Source organism: Pelophylax lessonae (assembly GCF_965119305.1).
Source record: "Pelophylax lessonae genome assembly, chromosome: 4".
Taxonomy (NCBI): domain Eukaryota; kingdom Metazoa; phylum Chordata; class Amphibia; order Anura; family Ranidae; genus Pelophylax; species Pelophylax lessonae.
In genome coordinates this window covers 219,758,388-219,773,602 of record NC_138771.1, presented here as the reverse complement: position 1 = coordinate 219,773,602, position 15,215 = coordinate 219,758,388, and the positions used below count along the sequence as shown (strand labels likewise).

Sequence of the window (15,215 nt, the reverse complement as noted above, 5' to 3'; positions counted from 1 at the left end):
GTAACTCTCTTATCTGAGTCCATGTCAATCTGAACTCTGAAAATTTTTTGTAGAGTCTTTTCAGATGTGCATTTTCATCACATACGGTGTATTTGACTGGACGCTCATTGTAGTCTATAAGCAGGCGAAATTAAATGGCTAACAGTCATTAATCCATTTACATTTGATTACCTCTGCATCCATCTAGGTTAGAAAAAAAATTATTATTTTCCAGTCTTTTACAAAAAGTGATGGATTGGTGGCAAAAGAATGTAAATGTACGTCTGTTTACTCTGGCCTGTCCATAGACCCAACATGGGTCTGTTTGCTTTCAGTCACAAGCTATAGCCAAAACACTGAACAAACTTGGATGTCACAAAAGTAACATCTGTTCTATTCAGCTCTAATTCACTAGATCTCAACAGAGAATGTTCATCTGAAAGGAATTGTCAAACAATTTACAAAAGGCAGCAAAGCACACAGCTCATACAGTACCAATTATTTGCATTATGTAAATCAACAGTGAAATAAATGCAGGGATGCAGAAAACCCAAAGTAGATAGGAAAAGAAAAGAAATGAGAAAAAAACAGAAGACAATACAATACTCTAGTGCCCAACCTGCGGCTCAGGGGAGACATGCAGCCATTTGGCACTTTGTGTGTGGCCCTCTGGGTCCCTGCAGATACTGATCTGTGTTTCCCCATAGCCCTGTTACAGCAGTGATATCTAGTAGTCTAAAATAATGTGTCTCCAGTTTATTACTGCCACTTGAATAATGTTTACTGTCTCCAACAGCTCTTATATTATGTTCATAGTTTCTGACCATGTCTTGTATCATGCCCTCAGTCACTGGCTAACTCTTGAGTCATGTCTATGTCTCTGACCATCTCCTGTATCATGCCCTCAGTCACTGGCTAACACTTGTGTCATGTCTATGTCTCTGACCATCTTCTGTATCATGCCCTCAGTCACTAGCTAACACTTGTGTCATGTCTACATCTCTGACCATCTTCTGTATCATGTCCTCAGTCACTGGCTAACTCTTGAGTCATGTCTACGTCTCTGACCATCTTCTGTATCATGCCCACAGTCACTGGCTAACTCTTGTGTCATGTCTACGTCTCTGACTATCTTCTGTATCATGCCCTCAGTCACTGGCTAACTCTTGTGTCATGTCTATGTCTCTGACCATCTTCTGTATCATGCCCTCAGTCACTGGCTAACTCTTGAGTCATGTCTATGTCTCTGACCATCTTCTGTATCATGCCCTCAGTCACTGGCTAACTCTTTTGTTATGTCTACGTCTCCGACCATCTTCTGTGTCATGCCCTCAGTCACTGGCTAAAACTTGTGTCATGTCTACGTCTCCGACCATCTTCTGTATCATGCCCACAGTCACTGGCTAACACTTGTGTCATGTCTACGTCTCCGACCATCTTCTGTATCATGCCCTCAGTCACTGGCTAACACTTGTGTCATGTCTACGTCTCCGACCATCTTCTGTATCATGCCCTCAGTCACTGGTTAACTCTTGTGTCATGTCTACGTCTCCGACCATCTTCTGTATCATGCCCACAGTCACTGGCTAACTCTTGTGTCATGTCTACGTCTCTGACCATCTCCTGTATTATGCCTGCAGTCTCTGACCATCTATTGTATTATATCTAGAGTATCTAAACATCTCTGGCATCATATCCAAAGTCTTTGACCATCACCTGTTGTGTGTTTGCTGTCTCTAAGATTAAATATTCATTTTTTTTTTGTGTGGCCCTTTGGTGATGTCAGGGCGCCACATATCAAGAAAGTTGACCACCACCGATGTAATTATAACCATACTCAAAACATTTTTGACTTTACTGCCCACTTAAAGGTGAGGCAGTTGAACTCCATTCAAATAAATTACCTGTTGCTGTTGGGATGGTTATATCTGAAGATATTTTCTTTTCAAATACATCTTTTTCTGTAGATGGCTCCTCCTCTTCTCTTAGTGAACCTGTAATCTCTTCTGCCTTTGTATCATTTAGGATTTGTACATGGTCTTCATGCATTGTCTCTGGCACCTGCTCTGCTGCTGGCAAATCAGCAATGAGCTCTGAGGCAGCCTGATCCCCAATATGTTCCTGCCTTGTTAAAGCTGGATCTATAACATTGTCTAGTGGTGTAGGTTCAGCCTCTTGTTTATGTTGCTTTTCAGCTGACATGTTTGAATCAGGTGGTTCATCGCCTGTGCTGACCATGTCTTGACTGGTAGGTAAATCCTCTGGCATATTTTGACTTTGTTCATTGTCAGTATGTGGTTGCTCATCGATGCTTTGTACCCCTTCACTCTGAAAATTGAAGTTCTGGTCTTGTTCCTGAAAAGCTGCCTCATCTCCTACAGATGGTACAGAGGAGGCCATGCCTTCACCAAGATCAAGAACTGAAGTTTCCTGGTTCTCATCATCAGTTTGCAGACCTACATCTGTGCTTTCGGGTGGCTGACCTAAATGTTCCATTTTGGGTTATTATGTTTTCTTTCAATTTATGAGCTTTATCCAAAGTCTATATTAGAGAAAATAAAGAAAACATTATGAAAGATTTCTAAAAGAGCATCACATACATCCAAGAATGTGAAGTAGCCTGTGGTCAAATCAAGCATCCTATCTACTGTATTTGTCATCGACTACATATACTTTCTGATACTTGTGGAGCAAACCAGACTCCAGAAAAAAGGGAACTCTGAGAAAATGGGGATAATTTTCCAAGGTTGCTGGCTCTTGCTCTCCTTCCTGTCTTGATGTTGTTTGGCAAGGCTACCCATAACAGTGGTGGGTAAGCATAAGGGCAAGAAAGTAAAAAAAGTTCAGGTTTGGAGCTGCTCACTGTTCCCCATCAGAAAGCCCCATTTCCTAAGGTTTGGGGGTGCTCTGCTTGTATTGGGTATGGTAGTACTTGGAGGTACAAACTATAGTACGCAGATTTCTTTACTTTACAGATTTACTTTAAAGTGGTTGTAAACCCTCACATATACCCAGTTAAGTGACTGGCTTCAGGTGATATGCAAAGATGAAACCAATCCTCCTACGTATATAAGTTATACTTGTCTATCTGCAGTCTTCTCTTCTCTACATCTGTTTAAAGTGATGAATTTTAAACCTTGTCTGAGCTGCCAGAAAGCAGGGGGTGGAGATATGAAGATAGGCTTCTTTCACACGGTCCGCCTCCGCAGGCGGATCCGTGTTGCTTAGCGGGGATCGATCCGCAATCCCCACTGAGCCGGGCGGATGACAGCTCCGTCTCCGCTTGCAGAGCGGAGAGGGAGGTGTCTCAGCACCCGCTGCCCTCTATGGGGGATCGGAGGAGAGCGGACCGCTTGTCCGCTCTCATCAGATCCGCTCCGCTCCGATTACTGAACGGATGGAAAAATAGGGTTTCCATCCGTCCAGATTTCAGCACAGGATCGGATGCGGATGGCAGCGGGTGTCAGCGGAGGTGACCTCCGCTGACACCCGCTGCCCCATAGAGCTGCATGGAGGATCCGATCAGATCCGCCTAAAAAACTGACAGGCGGATCTGATCGGACCGCCCGTGTGAAAGAGCCCTTACACTCTTCAGAGCTTAGCTGATTGGATGGAAGAGACACACCCCCTCCACAAAGATCACAGGAACAGGGCTGAGGCTATTAAACTGTTGGAGGTCCCTCCCCTGTCACTATTTTTCTCTTGGTGTCAGGAAAACTTGTGAGAAGAGATTCATGCTGATAGCAGAGGAACAAAACAGCAGACAGAAATGACACTTAATGCTCCTAAAAGAGACAAGTACATACTATAGAGGGATATGCTTTGTTTATATTTCATGTCTGAGGTTTACAACCACTTTATAAAGGTTAACTGTAAAAGATGCATTTATGAAATAAAAACTATAATTAATTACTTCGGTATTCTCTGTCTTGCAATCAGTACCATGCACTAATCAGATTGCCGCAAAAGATCACTGCCATTAGCAACTGAGGTTCTTGATCCAGCCCTTCACCAAACCCCTCAAGAAAAAAATCCTGACCTATTATTACATTTCTTTTCTCAATTAGTAAAAATAGGTAACAGAAACTTAAAGGGGTTGTAAACTCTAGTTTTTTTTTAAACTATCAAACATACCCATACTTACCTGGTCTGTGCAATGCTTTTGCCCCAATCCTCTTCTTCTGGGGTGTCCGGCCAGTGCTCCAGGCCCCTCCTCTTCATCGGGGGACCCCACAGAAAGCCATTTTCCATGGGGCCCCCTTGTGGGCTCGCTCTCGGGTCCCACTGCTGCATTTATTGACGCAGACAGGGGGACTCGGTCCCGCCCCCTGCCCCCATGTCACTGAATTTGATTGACAGCAATAGCTCTTGCTGCTATCAATCTGTCCAATGAGGAGAGAGACAGTGGCTGGAGCCACTGCACTCGTGCACATCACTGGATCGGGATCAGGCTCAGGAAAGAAAAAAAGAGGGGGGGTCTGGGGGGAGCTGTAGCACAGGTTTTTCACCTTAATGCATAGAATGCATTAGGGGGAAAACACTTGAGGCTTTACAACCACTTTAGGGAAATGACAGGCATTACAAATAATAGCTAGCTGTGTGTAATCTCAGGTCCTGGCTACCTGAACAAAAATGGTGCTGACCTTCTGGCAAGAAATAAAAGTTAGGCCTTCCCCAGGGAAAGTACCATAACCTCTTTGAATTGGGATTAACTAGTAATAAATACACATACGTTTTCATGGCATGTATGCATTTAACATGATATAAAAACCGTACACTAGTTCAATATTACATAACAAGAGCCTCTGTAACAGATTGCCTGTATACTGCCAACTATACAATGCATTGTCATTATTTAATAAAACACAAGACATTTCAAAAACATATTTACAAATAAAACTAAAAAAGAACAACCATAATTTGTTTGATACAGTCCTTAAAAGTGTTACTAAACCCAGGAGCCTGCATTCACTATATCTGGTCTCCCACAGTACACAGAACATGGAAATGCAATTATTTTAGTAAATATAAACTGCTAAATACCTTTTCTCATCAGCAATGTATAGCAGTCTTGTGACTTCTATCAGTGTCTGGTTAAAGCTTGTAGGAGGAGTTTTCATGCGTCCCTGAGCTGTCCTATCAAGATGCAGGACCCCTGACCCTCTGTCTGGACAGTGCTGATTGCCCAGGGCTGATCACATGCACCCTCTCAAGAAAACAAAAATATGTGTTTGATAAATAATTGTGCAAACATTGTGCAACATAGAAAATTTAAACTAGTATCATTTTATTCTACAGGGTCTCTGCTTTCAGAAAATGTATAATGTTCTGGGGGTTTTAGGTAATTTTCTGGCCGAAAATGCTGATTTGTACATGTGTGTAAAAAATCTCAAAAATTGCTCTAGAGCTGAAGTAGTTAAGAAATAAACTTTATCTCTACAACATAACTTTACTCTGTGACATGGTATCCAGTTTTCTGATATTCATCCTGGACACATTTTGATTTTTACAGCAGAATGGAAAGACTTTTCAGTTTTAACACACCTCACTTAGGTGCGACAGTTCCAAATCACATGACAAGTGGCACCCCATTGCCGGAAAGGGGACAGTTCATATTGCCATGACTCATGTCGCTGTGATTATGAAAAAGGTTCCTGCACTATTTGTTACAGATTTTATTGCAATGAAATCGGCAGTGAAAATCGCACTGATGTGCGGCTTTGAAATCGCGCTGAAGTAGCGCAATTTCAAAGCTGCACCGGTGTGATCCAGGGCTTATGGGTACGGACATGCATCTAAATCACCCTTGTCTCTGAAGCCTGATCCACATTGGGATCACACTACAAAGGCTACTGACAGGTGGTGAGGAAGCGTGTTTTAACTCGATTTTGGCCAACAAATGAGCCACAACCATTGCACATTGCAGGGCGTTTGCAGTGCTTCCCCATTGACTTGAATGTATAGCATCTGGCGGGCTTGATGTCTGTCGATCGCTACATCGGGTCAATTTTGCAGTGGGCGTGAAGCATCGCATCAGCGGCATGTAAAGATCCCCGCCCGCTGCCTATTGCAGCTTAAGAGGGGGGGGGGGTGGTTGGCAGATGGCACAAATGTGGCCCAACTGTGCATTCTTTCTGCCTCCCCCCAAACCGCAAGTGTAATCAAAGGCCTTAAGGCTCCATTCACACTTGGCGGTTCCTGAGTGTGCATAAAAGCGCACAAAGAACGCGTGTTTTGTCAAGCATTTTGGAAACACAGCGCAAGTACACGTTTTCTGTGCAATTTGTCTTGTGGCAAATGCACCAAAATGCATGGGGTAAATACAAGCCATGCTCGGATCCAAAAAAAGGTTTTGGAGCTTTTCTGGGGCATTTGTCGCACATAGGACCACCTTTTTAAGCGAATGAGCTGCTTTATGCGCAATAAAAAGCAAAAACACACAAAAAAAAAAAACCGCTCAGGTGCCAAAGGTATTTCCGCAAAATCACATTCAACAAAGAGCCAGTAATAAAAACCTAATCCCTCTATGCTCTATCTACAACCAAAATAACATTTTTGTCTTTAGTTCTACCAGAGGCATAACTAGAACCTTCAGGCTTCAGTCACATATGGGGGTCTCGAATTGCGGGCAGAATGGCCGCGATTCTGCCCACGATCCCGAATGATTGCAAATCGCGGGATGCCCGTGCGCTTCCCGTGACTTGCAACAGCACCCCAAACGCAGCACGATTTTGCCACGATTGTCGGCCGATGAATTACGGTCAAATCACGCAAACAGAATCACAGGATGCCTGTCGCCCCAAAAAAAGTACAAGAACTTCTTTTGGGTGACAGGCGTCCCGCGATTCAGCTTGCGCAATTTTCCCGCGATTTGTTGGACGACAATCGCCGCAAAATCGCGCTGCGTTTAGGGTGCCATTGCAAGTCACGGGAATCACATGGGCGTCATGTGATTTGCAATGATTTGGGAATGGGGGGAGAATCGCCCCAATTCTGCCCACGATCTGAGACGCCCATAACTGAATGGAGCATCAGGGCCCCCGGTGCAAGAGACCATAAAGCGCCCCCCCGCTTGCGGTGGCAGAACTTTAGGGCCCAGTCGCAAGTGCGACTTTTACGACCCTGGTAGATCTGCCACTGGTGTCAGGTTTTTTTTTTTTTTTTTTACTTTTGTTATATTATTTTTTACTATTTTATTTTATTTTTTTTTTTTAATTCTATTTTTCATTACTTTTTTTCCATTTTTTTTACGTTGGGTGCTTTGGTGAAATATCAGGGGTCCAAACAGACCAATGAGTTTCATTGGGAGACTGATGAAGTCATCATTGAAATGGAGTCTTTATGTGGAATTGATCCCAATCCTTGGTGTGCTGTCTATTGATTATAGAGTACATCAGTGTCATCAGCATTCAAATTCTCCCAGACAGTTGATGAGATTATTGTCCAGTGTGTGTCAGTGTACAGAGTGTGTCGCAGTGTCCCCCCTCCTGTACATAGGAGCCCCATGTATACCCCTCTTACCGAGCTCACAGTCCAAGCTGATGTGTTGTCACCGGAGTCTCCAGGGTAACAGGGGGCGGGGTCAGGTCTCTGCAGTGACAGGCTCCCGGGAGAAGACTCCGCCCATGTGCGGTGTAGGATTGTACAGTGCAGTGTGTGATCACCTGTAGGATCGTCAGAGCGGATGTGCAGGGACTTCCATCATACACGATCGCAGCTTCTATATACGACTGCATGTTTATGTGTATTGTATGGGAAGTTAGATGATAACATTGTAGAAAACAGAACAGTATAGAGCTCATAGTGTCACATGGAATGCTAATACTTATCACACAGAAGTTAAGGGAATGTACTAAGACTGGCATTATACAATTCTCTTCTACAACTTTATTTTACATTTACCAAAACCATATTATATATATATATATATATATATATATATATATATATATATATATATATATATATATATATATATATATATAAAGATGGGGTGAGGTCACACCTAAACACTTTCAATTTTGTATGCAATCAGGCAGGCCCTTGTACTACATAGTTGAAGGTAAATCTAAAGAAAATGGAATAAGAAAATTGTATAGTGTATGGTCAGCCTAATGCCTCATACACACGATCAAATAAACGTACAAAAAAAGTCGCTTTGGAATTGATCGCAGGATAATCTGATCGTTATTACACAGCTTTCGGCAGCCGATCATGACATTTCGTCTTTTAAAATCCAAAGGGACAAACAGGAAAACTATTGTCGTACGATAGCCTGGCGAACGACAATCGTTTAATCAGTACAGTATGCGTTTGCTAAAAATTGATAGACAAAGACCGCGCATGATCAGAAACACGAAAACAACCCGGAAAAGGCCTGGCTGCCATTGTTTTTGTTTTGCACTTTCCGATATGTAGCTACGCAACCAGGAAACGTTTACAGAATCGTACGAAAAAAATGGCTTTCGAATTGATCACAGGATAATCTGATCGTTAGTACCTCAGCCAATCACGACATTTCGTCCTTTAAAATCTGAAGGGACAAACAGGAAAACTATTGTCGTACGATAGCCTAGCGAACGACAATCCTTTAATCAGTACAGTATGCGTTTGCTAAAAATCGATAGACAAAGACCGCGCATGATTAGAAACACGAAAATAACCCAGAAAAACATGGCTGCCATTGTTTTTGTTTTGCACTATTTGATACGTAGCTACGCAACTAGGAAACCTTTCCAGAAACATACGAATAAAATCGTACGTTTAGTACGCATTGTTGAATTCAATTCTAGTATCATGCAACAAAATGCGAACGATAAGTCGTCCGATTCTCTGATCGTGTGTACGAGGCATAAGACTTGAGAAGATGTGCAGAGTAACCAATCAGCCTCATTCAGGATAGGTGTGTGCGTTTTCAGAAGCGCAGCAACACACACTAATCAATTTACCACGGTTTCCTATGGATCCCCTTCACATCTATGCAGTTTCCCGTAAAGCATTTTTGGATGAGGTGCAGGGTCTTGGTGCGATTTCAGGTTTATAAACTTCAATGGAAGTAGCGGTGAACCAAAATGAAAATTTCGGTACCAAAACTGAAAATTCAGGATGCACTTGGGTGAAACTGAAATTGACGGTTTTTAACCGCTTGCCGACTGCTCACAGTATATTTACTGCGGCAGTCAGCCCCTCACAGGCAGAGTGACGTAGGTCTAGGTCGCTCGCCTGTGAGGCTCTGGGGAGCGAGCGCGCGCCCGCGCGGTCACGGACCCCCCCGCGCGTGTGACCAGCGGACCCGATGTCCGCCGGTCACTCGGCGATCGGCGGGGGAGAGGGAGAATGTCAGGCAGCTTGTGTAAACAAGCCACCTGTCATTCTCCTCGCTGTAAAGACACTGATCACACGGATCTAGTATGTAGATCCGTTGATCAGTGTCCTTACAGCTCAAGCCACAGCCAATCACAGTAGAAAGCACGCCCCTAGGGATACACACAGCCCCTCCCTCCCAAATAAAGTTAACCCCTTCACTACCAGTGTATTTTTACAGTAACAGTGCATATGTATAGCACTGATTACTGTAGAAATGTCACTGGTAACCCCAAAAGTGTCAAAAATGTCAGTCAAGGGTCCGATCTGTCCGCCGCAATGTCGCAGTACCGCAAAAAAAATCGCAGATCGCCGCCATTACATGTTAAAAAAAAAAAACAACAAAAATGACAAAAATCTTTCCCTTTGTTAGTAAACGCGATAACTTTTGCGCAAACCAATCAAAATACGCTTTTTGCGATTTTTTTTTTTTTTTTTTTTACCAAACATAGGTAGCATAAAACAAATTGGCCGAAAATGTTAAAAAATTTAGATTTTTACATTTTTTGGGGGGGGAATTTCATATAAAAAAATGTGAAAAATATTGTTATTTTTGCAAAATGTACGCTCTTTTTTTGTTTATAGCGCAAAAAGTAAAAATCGCACGGGTGATCAAATACCACCAAAAGAAAGCTCTGTTTGTGGGAAAAAAAGGACGTCAAATTCGTTTAGGTACAGCGTCGCACGACCGCGCAATTGTCCATTAAAGTCACGCAGTGCCGAATCGCAAAATACCCCCTGGTCGTTTAGCAGGAAAATCCTCTGGGGCTTAAGTGGTTAAAAAATAAACTGTATATATTTTCTAATCTAAACAACATAAGCAGCGCTCTAACATGTGCACAACATTTAGTGGGAGAGATCTTTAGATGAACAAACACTTTTTGCATGCATATACAATAACCAAGTGGTAAATAGGTTGTAATAACCACATGCAAAATGCCACTCAGATTAACTGTAATAGTAATGGGAGAAATCACTGTTACCCTAGCCTAGGTTCACACTGAGGCAGGTTTGAAATCGTGCGAGTTCAGCAGAACTCACATGATTTCAAACCGGCATTTTCAGTCCAAATTCAGGGGCGATTTCACAGACATCTCTGCGGGTTCCTGCACAGATGTCTACTGAAATCATCCCCCAAAGTCGCCAAAAGTAGTGCAGAAACTACGCCAGGGAATCGGTGCGGCACTGCAAAGTCGGCTTCACACTAATTCGTACAGTGTCATTGCTGGCAATTGGCTCAGATTGGACATGCGATGTGACATGTCAAATCGCATGACATATTGGACCAATGTGGACGTGGGTAAAATTTGAGTGGCATTTTGCATGTGGTTAATACAATTTTTAAAGCGCCCCCCTGACCCTCCGCTGGGGCCCCCCTCGCGGTGGCAGAACTTTAGGGCCCAGTCGCAAGTGCGACTTTTACGACCCTGGTAGATCTGCCACTGGTGTCAGTTTTTTTTTTTTGTTTTTTTTTTTACTTTTGTTATATTTTTTTTTACTATTTTATTTTTTTAAAATTCTATTTTTCATTACTTTTTTCCATTTTTTTTTACGTTGGGTGCTTTGGTGAAATATCAGGGGTCCAAACAGACCTCTGAATTTCATTGAGAGACTGATGAAGTCATCATTGAAATGGAGTCTTTATGTGGAATTGATCCCAATCCTTGGTGTGCTGTCTACTGATTATAGAGTACATTCAGATTCTCCCAGACAGTTGATAAGAATATCGTCCAGTGTGTGTCAGTGTACAGAGTGTGTCACAGTGTCCCCCCTCCAGTACATCGGAGCCCCATGTACACCCCTCTTACCGAGCTCACATGTCAAATCGCATGACATATTGGACCAATGTGGACGTGGGTAAAATTTGAGTGGCATTTTGCATGTGGTTAATACAATTTTTAAAGCGCCCCCCTGACCCTCCGCCGGGGCCCCCCTCGCGGTGGCAGAACTTTAGGGCCCAGTCGCAAGTGCGACTTTTACGACCCTGGTAGGTCTGCATGTGGTTAATACAATTTTTTTTTTAAATACAAAATATTTTATAGGCATGCAGAAAGTGTTTGTTCATCTAAAGATCTCCCTTACTGAATGTTGTGCACATGTTAGAGTATTGCCTAAATTGTTTAGATTAGATTTTTCTCATTATTTGAGTTAATTATAGCAGCAGCTAATTTATGCTTATAATATAAGCTAAACATTTACCAATGGATTTAAATAAGATGTTTCTATACGTACTTTGTATATATTTTCTATAAACGTTTTTATTAATATCATAAATTTAAAGTGTTATATAACGCTATGTGTCCCTGTGCCTATGCTGTATAAAAAAAGATGGCAAGTATACAATATATATATATATATATATATAGTGTCTCCCGACATTCACGTGACTCCTCGGCTCTCTCTCCTCTGCCTGGCTGACAGCTATAGCGAGAGGGGCCGAGCACCAGGGCTGGACTGGCCTACTGGGATAGCAGGAAATTTCCAGGTAGGCTGCATGTCCTGGGGCTGCTATCGGCTAGGAGCTTTGGGACTTTTTATTTTTTGTTCTACAAGAACAGCTCAGAGAGAAGCAGCGGCATTGCTATGAACAGGAGGTGGGGCTTTCCCTGGAGCCCAGGCCGCTCTCCAAGCCTCGTCGCAGCATCCCAGCAGGGCTGTCCCTGGAGCCTGCGGCCGCCCACTCAGCCTCTTCGCAGCAGCCCATTTAGTTCACAGCATGGCTGGGGAGTGGAGACTATCGGCCAGCTGACTGGTGAGAACGTGAAGTGGGAGGGGACCCTATCTCCTTATTTCGGCATAGGTGTCACTGCTGGGAGACACGTCGGCACCGGAGACATAGTAAAGCCGGAGACAGTGAGTAACACTGTCTGTGATTAACCACTTCTAGACCGGAAGGATTTGCCCCCTTAATGACTAGGCCATATTTTGCGTTTCGGCACTGCGTTACGTTAACGGACAATTGCGCGGTCGTGCAACGCTGTACCTAAATAAAATTGATGTCCTTGTTTTCCCCACAAATAGAGCTTTCTTTTGGTGGTATTTGATCAATTTGTGCAATTTGTGCAATTTTTCTTTTTTGCGCTATAAACAAAAAAAATAGCAACAATTTGAAAAAGAAAAAAAAAAAACATTTTTCACATTCTGCTATATAACATTCCCAAAAAAAAAAAATTTAAAAATCAAAATTTTTTAACATTTTAGGCCAATTTGTTTTCTGCTACATATATTTGGTAAAAAAAAAAAATTGCCAATTATACCAATTATTTTGATTGGTTTGCGCAAAAGTTATTGCATCTACTTACTACGAGAAAGATTTGTAATTTTTATTGTTTTTTTTCTTTTTACTAGTAATGGCGGCGGTCTGCGATTTTTTTTTTTTTTTTGCGGGACTGCGACATTGCGGCGGACAGATCGGACCCCTGACTGACATTTTTGACACTTTTGGGGGGACCAGTGACATTACTACAGTAATCAGTGCTATAAATATGCACTGTTACTGTAATAATGACACTGGCAGGGGAGGGGTTAAATGTGTACCTAGGGGCGTGTTTCTAACTGTGGGGGGGGGGGCGTGGCTTGTGAAATGATCATAGAGACCTGTGATCCTATATAGGGAGAACGGTCAGCTGTGTTTACAACTGCTGACCGTTCTCTCTCAGCGGGGAACAATCGTGGGTGTCAGGCGGCAATCAGAGCCACCTGCCCCATGCATCGGCCCGCTGACGAGCGGGGGCGGGAGCGCGCTGCTGCCGCCGCACGCTCGCCCCCTAGCTGCAGGCCCGTGACCAATGTATACCTACGCCGGTTTGCGCAGGAGCGGCTGCCTGCCATTAAAATTCCCCACTACAGCTCCCAGATCAGCAGATGACATTGATCAAGAGCAACTAAGTTGGCTGATCAGAACTCCCCCCAGCACTGCCACGGATCCCATCCCCCCACCTGCACTGCCACTGACCCCACCCCCCTAGTACTGCCACCGATCCCCCCCCCCCCCCCAGCACTGTCACTGATGCCATCTCCCCCAACACTGCCACTGATCCCCCCCCTCCCCCCCAGCACTGCCACTGTTTCCACCCTCCCCAGCACTGCCACTCATCACATATCCCCCCCTCCCCCCAACAAGGAGTAATAGAAGGAATAAAAAGAGAGAATACATGGAAGGGAAAGAAAAAGGGAGAGAAAGAATAAGCAAAAGAACAAAAAAGCTGGATAGTGAGAGAGTGATTGGAAAAAAACAAGAAATTAGGATAGAGGGAGATAAAAGGGAAAGAAAGGAGAACAAAGAGAAAGAGTAGCAAATCCTAAAATGTACCATAACCGGTTTTAATACTGTATGAGTGGAAGGGACTCAGAGAGCGCTAAATGTCCACGGGTTAGGGGCGCAAATTACTTGCCCTGCCTTGGGTGCTGACAACCTACGCTACGCCACTGGAGCTGGTATGAAATGATTTCCAGGGCTGGTTTTTATTCCCAGTCCGGCCCTGCTGAGCACTAACAGAGAGGATGGCATGCTTATACTATAGATATGAGAGCAGCAGGAGGGGAGGCTTGTGGAGTTTTTTTAAAACCTAAGAGGCCCTAGTAGTCTCTTGCTTCACCGGGGGAAGAGCGCAATGACACTTCAGTTACCAGCTATACATAGTTGCCAACAGTTAAAAAAAATTTCCAGGGACACTTTGCAGCACAGTTATCAATTACCACACCCACTTCCCCGAAGCCCCGCCCACTCTACATAATTAATATCGCCTAGTTATCAGATTACAGAGTCTACTCAATATAGTGAGAATTACAGGAAATTAAAAAGTAAATTTCAAACTTAAGGCCACAGTAGCAGAGTTGGAATAAGTCTCCCATTCAGCTGCACTACTTCTGTGTAACATTTATGGGCAGCCTGATTAACAGGCGCTTCCAGGGACAATATAAATTACCTGGGACAGGCTCCTATTTGCAGGGACTGTCCCTGGAAAAAAGGGACAGTTGGCAAGTATGGCTATCAGGGCCGCTGTTAGAAATCATGGGGCCCCATACAGTCCACCTGACGGGGCCCCCTTCAACCAAACCGCTAATGACACCCATGGCCCCGCCCCTGACCCCGTCTTGAAACAAAATGCAGGTTTGTTGCCGTTTATATAAATGCTTGCGCAGCCAACGTGTGCGTTCGCAATTGCGCATAAGCATAAAGTAGTGGGGGCATTTTAAATTTATTTTAAATTGTATTTTTATTAATTTATTTACAAAGAAAAAATCATACACTGTATCTTTATTTTTTGCTTTCACAAGGGATGAACAACATCCCTTGTGATAGCATGAGCCATGACAGGTCCTCTTTATGGAGCTATCCGGGGTCTTTTAGACCCCATATCTGTCCTCTGGCCTCCAAAGCATCTGATCAAATCAAGATCAGTTTGATCAGATGCTTGTTCAAACCGGTAATGGCTACATGAGTCCGTAACTGGAAGTGATAAAATCCTTATCGCTTCTGGTTTCTGATGCCACACAGTGGGAGGAATGACACTCTCACTGTGTCTCAGGAACTGGATGCTACCGTTTGCATCCTAAAGGCAGTAAAGGCAGGGATGTCACTGCCTGTAAAATTAATCCAGTGACTTCTTAGCCACTAGGATTAATTTTACTGTGTGCAGAATCACTGAGGCTGAAAAAAATGATATGTCGATCATTGCTGTAGCAATGACCAAGATATCACCCTTCCAATCCAGTGACGTACTGGTACAGTATGTAGCTGGAAGGGAAGCAGTTAAAGGGGATTGGTTTGGGGGGCAGTAAAAATGCAGCTCCACTGCACATGTTTACTGCTCCCCCAACTGAAGTGTAAAGTAGCATCTCACTGTGTCCTATGATCATCAGCATTATGA

At 43.5% G+C, this 15,215-nt stretch overlaps 1 protein-coding gene and 1 long non-coding RNA gene across 2 annotated transcripts in view; both read right to left on the bottom strand.

Moving 5' to 3' along the window:
- LOC309555221 overlaps nt 1-3,832 on the bottom strand; it is a 375,479-nt gene extending 371,647 nt beyond the window's left edge. Inside the window, exon 1 of the long non-coding RNA XR_014225256.1 lies at nt 3,786-3,832. This is a non-coding gene — a long non-coding RNA (uncharacterized lncRNA). The remainder of the gene's footprint in view (nt 1-3,785) is intronic.
- IQUB (IQ motif and ubiquitin domain containing) overlaps nt 1-7,666 on the bottom strand; it is a 67,833-nt gene extending 60,167 nt beyond the window's left edge. Inside the window, exons 1-2 of the mRNA XM_082257096.1 lie at nt 7,501-7,666; nt 1,884-2,521 (exon numbers count right to left, since the gene is read on the bottom strand). Of these exons, the coding sequence (XP_082113222.1) occupies nt 1,884-2,475 (592 nt within the window). The 5' untranslated portion in view covers nt 2,476-2,521; nt 7,501-7,666. The remainder of the gene's footprint in view (nt 1-1,883; nt 2,522-7,500) is intronic.
- Nucleotides 7,667-15,215: the final 7,549 nt, after the last annotated feature.